The 17,852-nt window shown below is 41.7% G+C and overlaps 1 protein-coding gene across 2 annotated transcripts in view; it reads right to left on the minus strand.

Moving 5' to 3' along the window:
* DGKI (diacylglycerol kinase iota) overlaps nucleotides 1-17,852 on the minus strand; it is a 444,548-nt gene that overhangs the window by 203,938 nt on the left and 222,758 nt on the right. For both annotated transcript variants that reach the window (XM_042927643.1, XM_042927642.1), the window contains exons 9-11: nucleotides 12,652-12,726; nucleotides 12,017-12,115; nucleotides 1,364-1,446 (exon numbers count right to left, since the gene is read on the minus strand). In XM_042927643.1, coding sequence (XP_042783577.1) covers nucleotides 1,364-1,446; nucleotides 12,017-12,115; nucleotides 12,652-12,726 — 257 coding nt within the window. The remainder of the gene's footprint in view (nucleotides 1-1,363; nucleotides 1,447-12,016; nucleotides 12,116-12,651; nucleotides 12,727-17,852) is intronic.

Genomic DNA, 17,852 nt, shown 5'->3' on the forward strand with positions numbered 1-17,852 from the left:
TTTTGTTTTGTTTTTTTCTGAAAATATCTCCTATCTGGTCACATTCTTCATGATGATCTATGAAGTCTCTACCTAAAGTGTAACCAAAGTGGTAAGATTTCACGATTTTGCCCTTCTGACGGGGCAGACGCCAAGGTAACAGATATGCCTGAGTCCATCCAAATACAGAAAAAAATACAGAAGTTTTATAGCGAACTCTAGTGGCAAAGAAGTTCACAGATTAAAAGAATGACAGGAGAAATTAATTTTTATATGTAATGTTCTCCTGAATGCTTCAAATATACAACTTTCCATTTTACACAGGAATATTATTTCTCTAGAAATTATCTGACTTGATGTTTCTTTGCCTCTGATATTGCTACTTATTCAAAAATAATTAGTATCCCTTAAGTTCTAATGTTTCCCAGATGACATCCAAACTATCTTAATACATGGGGTTTTTTTCATTTTTTTTTTAATGTTTATTTGAGAGAGAGAGAGAGAGAGAGAGAGCGCACACGCACAAGTGGGGGAGGGGCAGAGAGGGAGACACAGAATCTGAAGCAGGCTCCAGGCTCTGAGCTGTCAGCACAGAGCCCATCATGGGCCTTGAACTCATGAACCGTGAGATCATGACCTGAGCTGAAGTCGGGACGCTTAACTGAATAAGCCACCCAGGAACCCCAATACATGGGTTTTGAAAAGGGAATCAGACAGTAGCAGAAAGAGCCCTGTTCTTTCCCATCATGTACCCCATCACCATCACCAAAGGGAAGATACAGGATACCTGTTACCTATGGCTAAACTTTATTTTCAATGTTTCTAACAAAAATAGAATGAAATTTCTGAGAAGTTTGGAAAAGGGATTGAGCGGGAATTACAATGTCTTCCCACTCTGGTGTGAATCAATAGGCATAATCAAGTAATCTGTCTCAAATAGACACTGATGCACATGCACAACCTGTAATTTACATACACGAACATACTCATAAACAAATATGGCCACTCTCCAAAGATATACTTACGTTCTTACTAACGTACATCACTAAAGTTGTAGGTGCATACATAGAAAAAGGACAAATCTTTTCTCAATGCAGACGTGTAAATAATCTCTAGGTGCATGTACATAAGCAGCAAACACACTAGAAGTATGCCCTGAGTTGACAACAAAGTAGCTGGTTTTGAAGGGAATTACACAATGAAGAGTAGGAGGAGAAACATCAGATGAAGTTTTAAGGGAGAGGAATACAGGTGAGAAAATAAATGAGGGATGGTCAGAAAATATTTCACAAGGCAATCTAATAATGAAGCTTGACTCCACAGCAGAAGTCCTTCTCGCTTGCCCAAAGCAGTATGGATCATGGGGGATTATTTCCAGACTTACGCATCTTTTGGCCCTTCCTGAGATAGATCAAAGACCTGTCGTGGATTCAGGTACCACATGAACATCTGCAGGACTTTGGTTCCCTGTAAGAAAAAAAAGAAAAAAAAAGGCAATAGGCAGAAACTTCCAAATATGAGCCGATCATTTAAAAAATAAAGATTTAAAAATAAGTAAATAAATAAATAAAAATGGGGGCACCTAGGTGGCTCAGGTGGTTAAGAGTCTGACTTTGGCTCAAGTCATGATCTCACAGTTTGTGAGTTCGATCTCCGCATCGGGCTCTGTGCTAACAGCTCAGGGCCTGGAGCCTGCATTGGATTCTGTGTCTCCCTCTCTTTCTGCCCTCCTCCACTCATGCTCTGTCTGTCTCTTTCCCTCTCAAAAATAAATAAACATTAAAAAGAATATTTTTAGTAAATTAAAAAAAAATAAAAATAAGTCCTCTTATCTAAAATACCACCTAATTATAAACAGTATAAAGTAGTAGTTAAAATCAGGGGCTTTAGGGGCGCCTGGGTGGCTCAGTCGGTTGAGTGCCAACTTTGGCTCAGGTCATGGTCTCACAGCTTGTGAGTTCGAGCCCCGCATCAGGCTCTGTGCTGACAGCTCGGAGCCTGGAGCCTGCTTCAGATTCTGTGCCTCCCTCTCTCTCTGCCCCAACCAACTCTCATTCTGTCTCTGTCTCTCTCAACAATAAATAAACATTAAAAAAAAAAAAAATCAGGGGCTTTGGCCACCAATATGTAGGTTGAATGTCCAAGTGAGGTTTTTATCCAACCTGTGTTACTCTGGCCAAGTTCCTCAATTTCATTAAGCTTAGCTGCCTTCTTTTTATGAGGTTGGTTTTTTTTTTTTTTTAAGTTTTTTATTTTGAGAGTGAGAGAGAGCGCACCTATGCACAGGAGAGGGACAGAAAGAGAGGGAGAGAGAGAATCCCCAGCAGGCTCAGCCCTCTCGGCGTAGACCCTGACCTTTGGCTGTGTCTCACACCCATGAGATCATGACCTGAGCCAAAATCAAGAACTGGACGCCCGGGGAACCCCAGCTTCCTTCTCTTTAATGTGGAGACAAGAATGCCTAGTTCACAGACTTGTTGCAAGGATTAAATGCAGTAACATTTGAGGGGCACATCGATTAAGTGTGTAATGAATGGTATCTACTGGTGTTACCATCACTCAACATAAAAATCCATGGAGGGGGCGCCTGGGTGGCTCAGTCGGTTAAGCGTCCGACTTCAGCTCGGGTCACGATCTGGCGGTCCGTGAGTTCGAGCCCCGCGTCAGGCTCTGGGCTGATGGCTCAGAGCCTGGAGCCTGCTTCCGATTCTGTGTGTCTCTCTCTCTCTGCCCCTCCCCCATTCATGCTCTATCTCTCTGTCTCAAAAATAAATAAAAACATTAAAAAAAAATTTTTTTTAAATCCATGTAGGGAAATTATTTGTCAGTCCATGTAATTTAACATTAATTTTTACTTCATTGCACAGCTTACTTTTATCTTTGCATAATGTGAATATAGTCAGTGTGTGCAAAGTATGATTTTATTGAAATGATTTTTCTAAACTGAAACAAAAGAACAGAGGCTCCTATTATTTAGGAGATAGATATATATATTTAACTTCCTTAGTTATATCTTACTTTGATGTGTTCCCATTTCTGTGTCCCTACCTAAGTCCAACGGTTCTCACATGAACATTTTTGACTGATTTAAATAATTTATAATTGACATTTATAGAACAGATCACCATGGAAAAGATAAGGCAGTTCCAGAGACCTTTTTTTTTAAGAGAGAAAGAGAGAGAGAGAGAGCACATGGGAGAGGGGCAGAGGGAGGGGGAGGGTAGGAGGGAGGGAGAGAGGAAGGAAGAGAGAGAGAGAGCGCACATGGGAGAGGGGCAGAGGGAGGGGGAGGGTAGGAGGGAGAGAGAGAGAGAGGAAGAGAGAGAGAGAGAGAATGAATGAATCCCAAGCAGGCTCCATGCTCAGTGTGGAGCCAGATGGGGGCTCTATCCCAAGATCCCGGAATCATGACCTGAGCTGAAATCCAGAGTCTGATACTCAACTTACTGAGCGACCCAGGTGCCCCTAAGGAGATCATTTCTTAATAGTGCATTGAGCAAAGAAAAAAATGAAAGTTTTTTATTAAGCAGCATCAAAAGAGCTTGAAAACCTAGTAGGGTGCCTCATTTTAGGTCATTACCAGCCAGAGCAAATAACATTTCATCATTTGGGCAGTGCTTCTTGCCTATAATTACAGTTCCTTTATTAGATATCAAGATTGCTCTTCCTTAAAATATTCCCAAGTTTGTACACCTACTATGCTGTATTTGAGAGTCATTCTAGTTTAGCAGAAATAGTATGGTATTTGCATCTGTAATAACTTGGATGTTCTCATTAGGTGAGCATAAGCATTTAAAATCCTGCAGAAATCCAGCATATTAAATAGAAGGGCAACAGCTCCTTTCCTGGGGGATAATGAGAATTAAATGAATCAGTAATAGTTATGGATCTAACACAGTATGTGGCACAAAATAGCCTTCATAAAGGTTAGTCCCTTTCTTTGTTGCTCCTTGTTAATCTATTCATTAAATTGCACTTGAGGGTGTGAGGGCTAAAGTATAGCTTATAATTATCACATTGTTATGCCAGTTGTTACAGAGGCCAATGCAGGTCTTTTGTTCCACATTTCATCCAAACCTGTAATTTAGAAGTTCTGCTTTATCATGTGCTTGCTATAAATTTAGGAATCACATTCTATCCTTAATTGTCACAACTGATCCTTCACTTTCACCAAAGGACACATTTTGCTTCCCATAAAATTCAGAAACTGATTGAGATACAAAATACTAACTAAACACCGAATTGTTCTCTCTCTTCCCATGCTGGGCCTTGCTAGCACGTCAGCTGGGGATTATCTTGAGCAATCTTTTATGTTTAATAGGTAACACCAGAGTCATTTTAATGACCAATTTATAAACAATTTCCACTGACTTGCTAGAAAATTAATTTTTCAGTTTTAAATTCCTAGAGCGATAGGACCGGTTAATGTTAATTACTCTTTTCCACTTCTGGCTAATGTCGCTTCTATTATGCATACAATGCCAGGTAATGAACACCCTCCACAAATAAAACAAAAGGCACTGAGATGTGGTTTGTCTTCGACTAGACTTCTCTGAAAGGTTTGAGTGACCACACAGTCTTGTTTTTGCTCATTGTCAGTCTGTTCATGGGGACACCTGCTTATCTACATTTATCCTTTTGAGGAAGGGGAATCGAGGCTGGCGAGTTTTGCACTGAACACCTCTAGGAGGCGCCGTCGATAGCACAGCCTATCACAAGACCGTGCTCTGGTGCTGGGTAGTGATGAGGTGCATAACCATACATGGCGACCCTTTCAGAGTTTACATTCAGGTGTGATACAATTACTTCTTTTAAAAGTAGTCTTTCTAAAATACATTCCTTAGCGAAAACGGTAAGGGTCTGAAAAGGGCTGCATTGTTTTAAATCAGCCGTGGTGGGCGGAGACAGAAAAGGTCTAACACATCTAAGTCCCTTCTGTTCACTCAGCGGTTACCTCTGGGATGAGCTACTTTCAGGTTTAGGTAATTTATTCAATAGAACTGAATGGTTTGACAAATGCTAATTCACCAGGAAAGGGGTAATTTCTCTCTCACTGACAGGATTAAACCTACCAGTCATTGACACAACTGCCATTCACTAAGGAGTCCCAAACAGGCTCCCAGTCCTGAGACCCAACATGACAAATGCAAAAGCTGCAACATTTGTTTCTTTTTTGGTAGCCTATTCTGCCAGTTTGTTCTTCCGGCCCTTCCCCCCACTCTCCCCATATACCTGCCTTTCCTCCTAGCTTTCACTCCTGCTATAGCATGGAAAGAGCAAGCCACTAAGTTAAACCCCAGGACTACAAAGATAAACACAAAACTGCCCTAAAGTTCATCAAAATCTAGGAGGAAAGAAAGACACAACGTGTGCCAACAGTGAACACAGAGTCCTCTATTACGTCACATTAACGTCATACAATTAGTAAGCGGGGAAGGAGGTAGAGGGTTCATGGGCTACAACTTTTAGGCTTGGGCCCTTGTAAGCCTCAGATACTGGTTACTCAGGGGTTTTGGTTTGTTTCTTTTGTTTTATTCTTGAAAAAAGCTGCAACTTTCTGCAAGAGTATTATACATCTCTCTAAATGAAAAAAATCGCTTGAACGTCAATTGCAACCCATGGTGGGAGGTCCTCAGACACATGGTTGTAGGCATACCTCCTCATCGACTACAGCGCCTGCTAAGATATTGGGAGACTGGGTATCTCCAATGGAGTGATGAGTCTGTTCCTTCTGGCTCCAGGCATTGGGGAACAGGCTGGGACAGGAGAAAACAACTTCCCAGAAAATAGGCAGACTGTTCTAGAGGGAAATAAACAGGTTTCATCTACTCACCTACTAGGTGCCAGGTACAGTCTTAGGTGAGAAGAGAGAGAGAAATGGACAAAACAGAGATCTTGCCCCCCAGAGGAAGTTCTATGTGTTATTCATAAAAAAAAATATGATAATGACTTAGTGGTATGGAGGGCCCATTCAGAACGAATCAGCTCAAACAGAAGCACCAAAACTGTCCTGTAGCCCGCAACAGTCTGGTAGCTTACTAAGTAAGCATGCCTTGGTTTATGTCACAGAGGTAGTATCTAGATCACGGCAAAAGCTGCCCAGAAAGTCCTGAGGACAATAAAAGCTAGCGGAAAAGAGAGATTCAGACATCATTATTTCAAACTGGCTTCCAACAATCCCAAAAGAATACCTGGTTTATTTAAACATATTAGGCTCCTCCTCTGGGCACATGTGTATGCTCAGGAGGCTCAGAAGGAGACAGATGCAGAAGAAATCAGTCCACTGAAGACGGCGAATGCTACGGGAGAGATGCCTACTGAGAAGTAGGAGCGGCCAGAGCAGATACTCTTAAGACCAAATTTGGGGATTAGATGAAGGCATCTATATATGATATCTGAACCGTTTCTTGGAAGACAAGTTAACCATTTCTCTGTATGTGGGGAAGAGAACAGTGAAAGCACATGACATACAAAACACAAGACATGCCATGGGGACACTCCATTCTGTTCAGTCTCTGCACCATGAGGCAGGAGTGCTGGGAGATGAAACTGCCCAAGTGAGTTTGTAGATTAAGTTGCTAAGGGGCTTGGGCTTTATTTTATAGGCAAGAAGAGTCACAGAAATGTTTTAGTCCGGGGAACCACTCACACCTTGACTAAGAACGTAGACATCCAGGGGGGCCCTACCCATAGCAAAGGAGGTGGGGCCTTGGGGAAGCATAGCCCTCATGAATGGGATTAGCCCCCTGATAAAAGAGACCCCAAAGAGGTCCCTCATTGCTTCTGCCACATGAAGATACAGCAAGAGGACACAGCGAGAGGATGGCCCTCCCAACCAGGAAGTGGAACTCACCAGCCACAGTATCTGCTGATGCCTTAATCATAGACTTCCCAGCCCCGAGAAACGTTTAAGAAAGGAATTCCTGTTATTTAAGCCACCTAGTCTATGGGATTCAGTTATAGCAGCCTGGGTAGACCAAGACAGCTACCCCCACACTCCCACCAGTACTGTAACTTAGAAAAGGGACTTCCTACAGATTTACTGTTTAGTTGTTTTAATTCCATCTGTTGAGGCTGGCTTGACAAGAAGAACATCTACTGCCTACCCTTCTGCCCACCTCCCAGCCTATTCTAAGCATTAGGAGCCTAAATTTTATCTAGACATCATGGTTCTTGATTTATCCCCAGGTTGAACATCACAGAAAATAATTAAGGTTGTTTGGCCAAGTATTTAGAAAGTTTGGGGACTCAAACATTTGAGGTTATTGCCTTTTTGTCTCCTTCTCCCACCATGGTTGACTTGAGCCTGATCTGGGGGTGGGGATGACCCTGGACTGAGGCGGCCTATCCTGAGATGATGGTGTGTGCTCAGCATGAGCCTGTCCACCAACTGGATACCCCTTTCCTCTTGTCACCTACTGATAAGGTCCCTGGGAATCCAAGTCAGGTATTCAACTCATGCCACCCCTCAACCTGGGATTTCACGCTCAACAGTGTGAGAAGCCAGGGTCCGGATGCCCTTGACCGTCACAGGATTGACTAGGTGGAATCACTCTAGTGGTCAGAATACCTGTTTAACCCTGAACCTGTAACCTAAGTCAATGGAAATGAAGTCCTGAGATGGAGCCTGCAGGAGACACTGTGTGAAATGACATCAGGAGACGTCAGAAATGTCTGTAAGACTCAGAAAAAAGATGTTAATGAGTCAGGGACACCCAAGACAAACACTAACTTCTAAAGTTACAGCAGAGGTGAGTATAAGGGAGGGCTTATGGCTTGAGTCCTCAAGTTTCCACACAGAGGAGGGGACTTGCCGGGGTAAAACTCTATCTCCCATGTATTACGTCTGCTCCACAGGAGACACTCAAACATAATGCAGGGGTCCCTGATTCCAGTTCCTGTTTCCCCGAATGATTCAGATCCAACCCACGATAGTGCTGCCGATCTCAAAAACTTTCAAAACACCCAGAATCATCTCTACCCTTAAGTGTTGGAAAAACAATTATTATAAAATATCTGTTTAAAACAAATTATTGTTTCAAAAGGTCATGGAAGCAGTATCAAATGTGTTCATCTCAATATATTCCTGCAAAGTGTTGGGCGAATTTCTGTACACACAAAAAATACGGAAATTGTAAAAGCTGTAGGCATCTTTCTTGCCAGGAGATGGCGATACAGTCTAGTTATTTACTTAAGAGAAACTAAATTTTGCTGCCCAAGCAAATTTAAATAAAGGTTTGAAGCCTAAGCTTCCGAGATGGAGTGCTTTATATCTACAAAATGATAAGCAAAATAAATCAGTTATTAAAAGGCAAAAAACAAAACAAAACAAAACAGGATTTAACAACAACAATGAACTATTTCTCCATTGATTGCAGTAACCCTGGCTAATCAGAGTGTGGTCTCTGAGTAGCAGTAACACCCGCCTGAGAGCCTCTTAGAAAAGCAGAATCTTAGGGCCACCTGCCTGGGGTCCACATGCCCTGTTTTCACTGCCACCCTCAGCTCTCTTTTGACCTTTTAGTCTCAACTAAGGTGGTGGGTGGGGGAGGGCAAAATGATGGAGGAAACAAGATTCAAGGGAGCCGAGAAATGAGAAACTGCTTCACTATTCACCTGCTGACTCCCCATTACATGGCTGAATCTACCCTCATCGGCGATGTGAAGGCACAGGACAGCCACAGCATAGGAAGAGGCTAGCCCTAACGGGGGAGGTGGATCATCTCCGACCGTGGCCCTTCCCTACTCACTACAACTGAGGATTCAGCTGTGCCTTCCTAAGACTGAAGACGGAGATCAGTTTGAATGATTCCGATTGCCCGTAGGGATTTGGATTTCTTTAAAGCTTTCTCAACATGTCACACTGCACTTAGAAACAATGCTCTTTACAGTGATTAGGCTTAGTACGGAATTCTACTTTATGGAGAAAGTATGTAGAAATGTCAAGTTATTCAACATTCATTCTGATTTGGTTAGCCATACTTCTGAGAATCCTAGATTGTCTAGAAGTAACCTCATAAGCCAAAAAGCACAAAATGAGAGCAAATCACTTCAGTCTTTTGTCTCTAATTAAACTGGGCATTTTTTTATTTGAATATGTCGCTGTCCCTTGTAGCTCCTCAAACACGTCATAACTTTTTTTCCGAAATAATTCTTCCCCTTCCTGAATACTCATCAGTAATAAAGCCACTGTCCTGATAATCTTCTGTAGAACGCTGGTTGCTTGTTATACAACTATTTGTTCACTTCTATATGCCACATACTAGAAATCAGAGGTTGGAAGGTACAGCCCTGGGCAGTAGAGAGCCTGTATCTTAACAGAACACTTATGTTTCAATTCACAAAATACAAGTTTGTTCTGAGGGTTAAGGGAGCACGGTGGACAGGGTGATTAATTTTGAGAAATGGTTCAGAAAAGTGCTACCAACCCTTAAAGGATGAACAGGAATTTGCCACCAAGAGAGAAGGCAAGAGGCATTACTCCAGCTTTCTCTCTCTGCACAACTAAGTAGTCCATCTTTAATTCAGCTACTTCAGTGGCACCATTTCCTTACCACTCCCAAGTCACTGTTTGCCTCTGAAATTCCAGAGCACTCTCAGTTTGATCCACTCAATTTAGAACTCATATATTGTTAATGTTGCTTGAATTATTTTTCCCATTTGCCCTTTTGGTGTCATTAACAAGATGTCCTTAGAAAATTTACTTAAGCTCTCTTGAGCTGTTTTCTATTTAGTGAAATAGGTAGCAACATCAGATCATCTCTGAACTCCGTGGCATTACCAATTTATACAGAGATTCCAACAGGAATGGGCTCTACCTTTACTGAACTGTCTGCTCCTGAAAGGCAGGATCACCTGCAAGTTTCTAAATGCCCTAGGAAAAAGACGTATGGTTTAAGGAGTACATCTTCTAGAATGAATCTCATGGAAAAATATATTGGAAATTAGCATGTGGTATTCAAGTGGCCCAAATCACAGAGTCCATTACATTAGCTTTGCTCTGTTCTATGGTCCCCAAACAAACCCCCAACCCTCATGAGGCTATTTTCACTCCTGAAAATCTCCTCCAGTGATTAGATCCAGTCTTAGGGTCATTACCGTATGAAGATCATCACTCACCAACTTAAAAAAGCAGGATGCTGAAATTAGGTATCTGCTTATAACCCATTGCCCTGTTGTCCACAATGTTCAAAGATTTTTAACAGAACAAGTTATCAAGAATTTTAAAGGAAAGAAAGAAAGGGAGAAAAAATATTGTCTTTATATCACAAGCTCTCATAAGAGAAGCTTTATTATAATTAATCCATTCTGGAAAATGCCCAATATCCCTAGTAGTAAGAACATCATTCTGGACTGTTGGGTCAACCCTAATTATATGATTCCCCTCCTTATGTGGGGTAACCAAACAGTTTCAAATCTTTACTTTTTAAGTGTGAAACTTCAAGGGTTCTCACCTCAAAATGTAAAATGTGCACTTAGTGGACAGAGAAAATATTTTACCATCCAATCTCACATGAAAATAGAAAAAAAATCAAAGCCAGTGAAGAGTCTTGATAAGAAGCCTCAGAGGAGGTAGAGAAGTATATGAGGAGACAAAAGCCTAGATTCCAGAACAAATTTTGTCCTCTAAAGATCTGTGTTACTTCAGGTATATCATTACACATAAGTGTTCTTGGGCTACTTATTTATCCTCGAATGAGGTTGTTATTAATTATGCTACAAGATTTGGGCAGAGACCAAATGAAACCTTTAGGTGGTGATATTTTTGATAGTATTGGTGGCATTTGTTGTTAATGATCATTGGGAATGATGAGTGATTCACTGTTCTCACTCTCCTCTGAGGAGAGGGACAAAAGTGGTCAGGTCTAACCTACAACGAGAAGCAATAAAGAGAAGTTCGTTAAGAGTTTCCTAACTATAAGAGTTAAGAAATTCTGAAACATATTAACTAAGAGATTTGGGGATGACCTTTTTTAAAAATCTGTAAGGGAGATGTGAGCAGTTAGGCTTCTGGTGCATCTCTGGTATAGTGGAAGCTGAGGGATAAATCATAGAACCTCTAGGTTTTGCCTAACCCGGAAACATGGATGGCTGTCCCCTACTGCAGCAACAGTCACCATGTCCCTGAGAAACTGGTTGTCTTCCATTGCTTGTCCTAGGTGGTACTGTTTTAAATTGGTGTTGAGAACTATTTTCTTTTTTTTTAAATATGAAGTTTATTGTCAAATGGGTTTCCATATAACACCCAATGCTCATCCCAACAGGTGCCCTCCTCAGTCCCCCTCACCCACCCTCCTCTCCCTCCCACTCCCCATCAACTCTCAGTTTATTCTCAGTTTTTTTTTTTATTTTTTTTTTAATGTTTATTTATTTGTGAGACAGAGAGAGACAGAGCATGAAGGGGGGAGGGTCAGAGAGAGGGAGACACAGAATCTGAAACAGGCTCCAGGCTCCGAGCTGTCAGCACAGAGCCCGACGCGGGGCTCGAACTCACGGACCGCGAGATCGTGACCTAAGCCCAAGTCGGCCGCTCAACCGACTGAGCCACCCAGGCGCCCCTATTCTCAGTTTTTAAGAGTCTCTTATGGTTTGGCTCCCTCCCTCTCTAACTTTATTTCCCCCCTTCCCCTCCCCCATGGTCTTCTGTTAAGTTTCTCAGGATCCACATAGGAGTGAAAACATCTGGAATCTGTCCTTCTCTGTATGACTTATTTCACTTAGCATAACACTCTCCAGTTCCATCCATGTTGCTACAAAAGGCCATATTTCATTCTTTCTCATTGCCATGTAGTATTCCATTGTGTATATAAACCACAATTTCTTTATCCATTCATCAGTTGATGGACATTTAAACACTATGGGATTCAGCGAAAGCAGTCCTGAGAGGAAAATACATTGCAATCCAGGCCTATCTCAAGAAACAAGAAAAATCCCAAATACAAAATCTAATGCACACCTAAAGGAAACAGAAGCAGAAATTATGGAGAACTATTTTCAAGAGAACTATTTTCAAGTTAAACTCATGAAAACGACTCACCTGGTTGCCTCCGCTCTTGGGGTTCACAAACACAAGCAAGGGCTTCATGAGAGGAGAAGAGATAGGTTTTATCACAAAAGGTCGACCTTTGTTTTCCTGCTGAAGGAAGAAAGCAACACTATTGAGACATCCATCCATGACTCAGACAAGTGGCCTGGAAGCAACGGAAGGGAGTAATTACCAGAACCCCCACCGGTCCTAACCCTTGCTCCTCCAAAATAAAAAAAGCTACATCTTGTTTTACACGGCTTACTCTAAAAAAGACAGTCCATATAAAGCTTAGAAAAAGGATCTCAAGCTATAATTTTCCCTTGGGAAGTAAGCATGCTTCTGATTTGACTCTGTACACTCTGAGCATTCTAGAAATGTTAGCTCTTCATCTTTATCTTCATCATCTTTGGGATGACACTTCCATGGACAAGTGCAAACGCTCTGATTCTGAAGCAGCAGGAGGTTATAGAGAGGGAGACATCTTAAAGAAACAGAGAGGATTCCAATGTGGTCACAGGGTAGAGAAGGAGGGAAGAAGGGTAGAAAACTTATCAGAAAAATAAGCTTGGGCCAGATCACATCGGACAGGGGTGGCTACAGTAAGGAGGATGTAGTTCACCGCGACATAGTCCTGAAACACTTACTTCAGTTCCTCTTTTACTGGCTTTTCTTTTAAAGCTTGTTCTCTTCTTCTTCCGATTTGAAGCCTTCAGCGAGTTCTGTAGGGAAAGAAAGAAACACCTGAGCCCAGAGGCAGACAGCCCAGGAGCTTCCCATGCAGAACCATGTAGAAGGTGAGGGCAGCACATGCTGTTCCACGCATGCTTCTCATGCTTTGACACTTCCAAGCCACTGTTCATGGGTAAGCCACAGACAGAAACCAGTCGAGTGCTTCAGAGTGAGCGACTGACTCCCCACCACACGGAGAGGCAGGGAGTTAGAACCCTGGAGGCTCTCATGGACTCACATAACAACACATGTTATACCTGCCAACCCTCCCAGTAAAAATGGAAGAATCCCAAATTCTCTGAGGGGCTCCAGTCTCCCGCCCAACCAGGTCCGTCTCCCGCCCAACCAAGTTCAAGTTCATCTCCTGGTATGGAGATCACCTATGTGGAAATGTAAAAAAGGAGGCCATTTTTCATGTTTTTCTATTTTCTTTTTTTTTTTTTTTTCTGTTTACTTTTTTTGGTAATGACCTTTCTAGTAATAGTCATACAGTGATTGAACCCTAAGGGAACATTATGATTCAACTATCCTATCAGCATTGATGGCTAAGTTTTAAAATGCAGAGATAAGACTCACCGTAAGTTACTTCTATTACTAGAGTGACAGTCAGTGCTCTCTTTCTCTAAAGACCTATTGGTTTAAAATGTCTTGGGGTGCCTGGGTGGCTCAGTCAGTTGAGCGTCCAGCTTTAGCTCAGGTCATGATCTCACGGTCCGTGAGTTCGAGCCCCGCGTCGGGCTCTGTGCTGACAGCTCAGAGCCTGGAGCCTGTTTCAGATTCTGTGTCTCCCTCTCTCTCTGCTCCTCCCCGCTCATGCTCTGTCTCTCTCTCTCTCAAAAATAAATAAACATTAAAAAATTAAAAAAAAAAAATGTCTTCCCTCCCCTGGTAGCCTTGATTTGTCCTTCTCATAGAAGTGCCTCCAACTTGTTGAAATACAGTGACCCCCAAATTTACTTTCCCTGTTTTTCTCTTTCTAGGAATTATACGGACCACAACTTTCTGATTACTTCAACTAACTCTTAATATATGATACAGATGCTTCGCGAAGAACCTCTCTTAGGGGACAGTCACAACTCACTGGTTTAATTAGTGGAGAGTCAGTAATTAACTAGATTGCCATCTTCACAAAGGCAAGATGTTACTATCACATCATAGATGTTTAACAAATGTTGAAAGCCTGAAACACAGAATTCTTAACTTAAAAGTTTATATGAGCATACACACATGCATTGCTTGAGCAGTTAAAGATTCTCAAACAGCTTCAAGAAACTTAGAGACCTACTTTTTTACTTTGCGGGGTATTTCTTTTCTTAGAGCATTCAAAATAAACCTTACTCTAGAGTACACATATTAACACATTTGAATTAGCAAGAATGAAACTATTTAACTTTTATTTTACTTTCATATGGACCATAAAAAAACAAAAACAAAAACACGCTGCTCTGTAGCTGGAGCTCGTCGAGAATGAAGGAAATTTTCTTGAAGCACCATTTGTCCCAAAGTTTTCTTCCCCCATCAGATTAAAAGAGTTTTCAGGCTCTGAGTCTCACCAGAGGAGAGAGATCCAGAAGTTCATGGGTGCTTTAGACCAAAGGTCATTTCTCACCACTCACTGTAGACTATACTTCTCCTGCAAAAAGATCTCCAAGTTTCTGAATTCCTCTTTAAATGGGTCTACTATCACGTTCCACTTTGGAAAAACTTTCGCATTATTAAAGTCTTTCCCATATTTTAACTACTTTGTTTAAAAAGGCAAGAAAAACCATCTGGAAAAAACCATCTGGAAATTTTAAACACTTAATTGGCCAAATGTCCCAAGAAGAATCCTAGAGACTGTTAGGATGGCAATTAATGATACTGCGTGGTTCTCAACCAATCACACACGTTGGCCTCATCCAGGGTTCTTTTAAAAATGCTGACACGTGGACCTCCAAATACTCTTTTGTTTGGGGTGAAGCCCAGGCAAACATACTTTTCAAAAGCTCCCCAGGCAACTCCAGTGCGTAGCCAGAGCTGAGAACCTCTGAAGTCAAAGGGAAAAGTGAGGAGACATACATACTGCACTAAAGCACAATACCAATGGGATGAGGAGCATGAGCTGTGGAATCTGACCTGCTGGATGTTAGTTCTGGGTCTTCCGGTTACGAGATCTAGGACCTTGGCCAAGGAAGTCAAGCTCTTGAAATGACAGTCTCTTAATTTTTAAAATGAAGATGATAATACCTACCTCATGGGACAGTTGTGAAGTTTAAAGGAAAAAAGGTATGTGAAGCAGTTAGCTTGGTGTCAGCCCATGATAAGCACCTCCATCAATGTGGCCTCATTCACAGCTGTATATCCCCAGCACTGAGCCCAAATGCCTGGCACCGAGTATGCACTCGAATCATTGTTGACATGAATCAGTATTGTAATTCCCAGCACTTACTGAGTCTTTCCTGATATTGGAAAGGATCCCCTGGAAGTGAATGCTTGCCTCCTAGCTTCTTTGTTGTTTTAGTTCATTTATCGCCCAGAGCAAGGTAGGGAGCCAAGTGCTTTCAGGAACACGCTACAGGCCTTGGTTCCTGGCACGAGTCAGTAACTAAACTCTAAGAGAGAAGTCTAATGGATCAGGCTAAGATTGTTTCCCAAACTTGCCTCATCACAGAAATCACAGTTCTCCAGGTGATTCTGCTGATCAAGCATGTTTGGGAAACAGAGTTAGCAAAACACATCAAAAGACTTGATGTCTGAAAACAGAGCAGGCAAGGAACTCAACTCTAATAGGGAACGGACATACACAATGGCCTTTTTAACACAGATGCAGCAAATACAAATGCTTCTGGGCCTCATGGAGCCAAATGCATGTGAGGTCCTCTTCATCTCACAGAACAAAAAGGGAGCCAAGATGAAGCACAGTGATTGACTTACAGTACCTGGATGCTTCTATGTGAGCTCTGAGTTAAGCTTACAGCCCTATGGATAGTCAAATAGCAAAAGATAAGCAGTATGGAATTTCACAGCACACCTTGAAATTCTTGAGGCTTCCTTCTGTTCATGTGTATATATGTATCTCAGTCCCAACATAGAACTTCTTTTAGAAAGTATCATAACAGATGGATGTGAAAGCAGATTTGGGTTGTGTTTCAGCCATGACAAGATAAGTCACCTCGTCTTGCTAATCTAAGACATTGCTCATCCTGCCTGGGTCAGTCTTGTTGTGAGAGTTAAAATAGCAGGCTTTTCAAGAACATAAAAATTATGCCAAGAAGTTATATTTTCGAATTGTTGGTGCTGTTATTCAAGAAACCAGCGGTGCATGTACTGCATTCAAAAACAAAGCATCCCCGGCATCAAGGGCAGCTAACTCAGTGATACAAAGGCTTCATTTAGCAAGTTCAATACCATCCAAACGGTGAAATGCTGTACCCTCCTGTGGATTTTTGCATTCTTCAGATTGTAACTGCATCTACCACTCTATGTTATGTGCCCACTCTTTTGTTCAAGTCCTAAGAATAAAGGTTGTTTTTTTTTTTTTAATAACCAGGTATTGAGGCAGTATTATTTTGCTACAGAAATAATCCTACCAACAAAGTCTCTATCATAGTTAGGACTCCTTCTTGGGCTGTTGAAAAATGCCTGTGGGTAAATCACTCAACTGTGAATAAAACTTAACTACCTGTTATTACTCTTCAGGGATTTTCCCAGGTTATGAGATCACAAAGGACTGGTTATAACAAGAGATCTAAACAGAAGACATCTCACACTTCATCATCCCAAATGAAGCCTTCTCTCATTGTACACCAGACAAAACTCTGATGGATTACAGGAGAGGCATGGACTCGGGTCTTTTAGAGAGCGCTCTTACTCTGCCCTGTTCTAGCTTTAACACTGGGACAGGAGTTGTCCTGAGGACAGGCAAGCAGAGAAATAAAGAAAACTAATTCCAAAAGATAAGGACAGGGTCTCAGCCATTTCTCAGACATGTTTGGTTAAATTACAGCAAGTGTTGGCTAACCTTTAGAACTGACCAAAGGAAATGGCCCAAGAAATTCTGATAGATACAGTTGGTCATAGCTGTTACATATCCTGGGTCTCAGTCTCCAGCATTTCAGCATTATCCAATAAGGAACAGGGACATGAAGAAACATGAAGAAAGCCCATACAGGCTAGGAAGGAGTTGACTGCAGCATTTTTTGTAAGTAGGCCATTAGAAACAGTACAAATATCCATCAGTGGGGAGTTGGTTAAATAAACTGTAATATATTCACGGTATGAAATACATACAGCAGTTTAAAAAGAAGTTAAATCTAGATGTATTAATATAGACTTTTGCTCAAGATCATTCTTAATGAGGAAAGGCCAGTTTTAAAGTATTATATACGAACAATGCCATTTATTAAAAACACATACCTCTGGTCTCCTATAACTTGACCCCAGCAAAAATTCATGTAACCCAGGTCTTTCTCCATCAGCTCCAAGTGCTTGCACTAGTAGTTCAACATCTTTAATTTGTTTATCTGATCAAAATATTATCCTCTAACACTTCCTGTCGAGAGGAAAAGCCCTGACATCTGTAACATGAACTGTAACGTTGACTTCATTAAATGCATGAACAGATTTGTGCTTGGTTCTTAAAATTTGGTTTTCTTTTAATTCTTTACTGTCATCTAAAATCTATCATCTTTGGGGCGCCTGAGTGGCTCAGTCGGTTGGGCGGCCGACTTCGGCTCAGGTCATGATCTCGCGGTCCGTGAGTTCGAGCCCCGCGTTGGGCTCTGTGCTGACAGCTCGGAGCCTGGAGCCTGTTTCAGATTCTGTGTCTCCCTCTCTCTGGCCCTCCCCCGTTCATGCTCTGTCTCTCTCTGTCTCAAAAATAAACGTTAAAAAAAAAAATTTAAAAAATAAAATAAAATAAAATCTATCATCTTTTATTTTCTAGGTCCCTCCAAATAATTTGGTGATGAAACCCAGCAAACCATCCAGACCAGCCCTCACTCCCCTTACCATCAAGGCTCCACACAGCTGGTCACAGAGTGACGATCTACTCAGAAGCAGCCATCTTCTAACAGATCAGGAAAATACATGGTTTAAAACCACCTCTTTGCATCCTGCTTTTCCTGACCTTTATACA

Source organism: Panthera leo, chromosome A2 (genome assembly GCF_018350215.1).
Source record: "Panthera leo isolate Ple1 chromosome A2, P.leo_Ple1_pat1.1, whole genome shotgun sequence".
Classification (NCBI taxonomy): Eukaryota; Metazoa; Chordata; class Mammalia; order Carnivora; family Felidae; genus Panthera; species Panthera leo.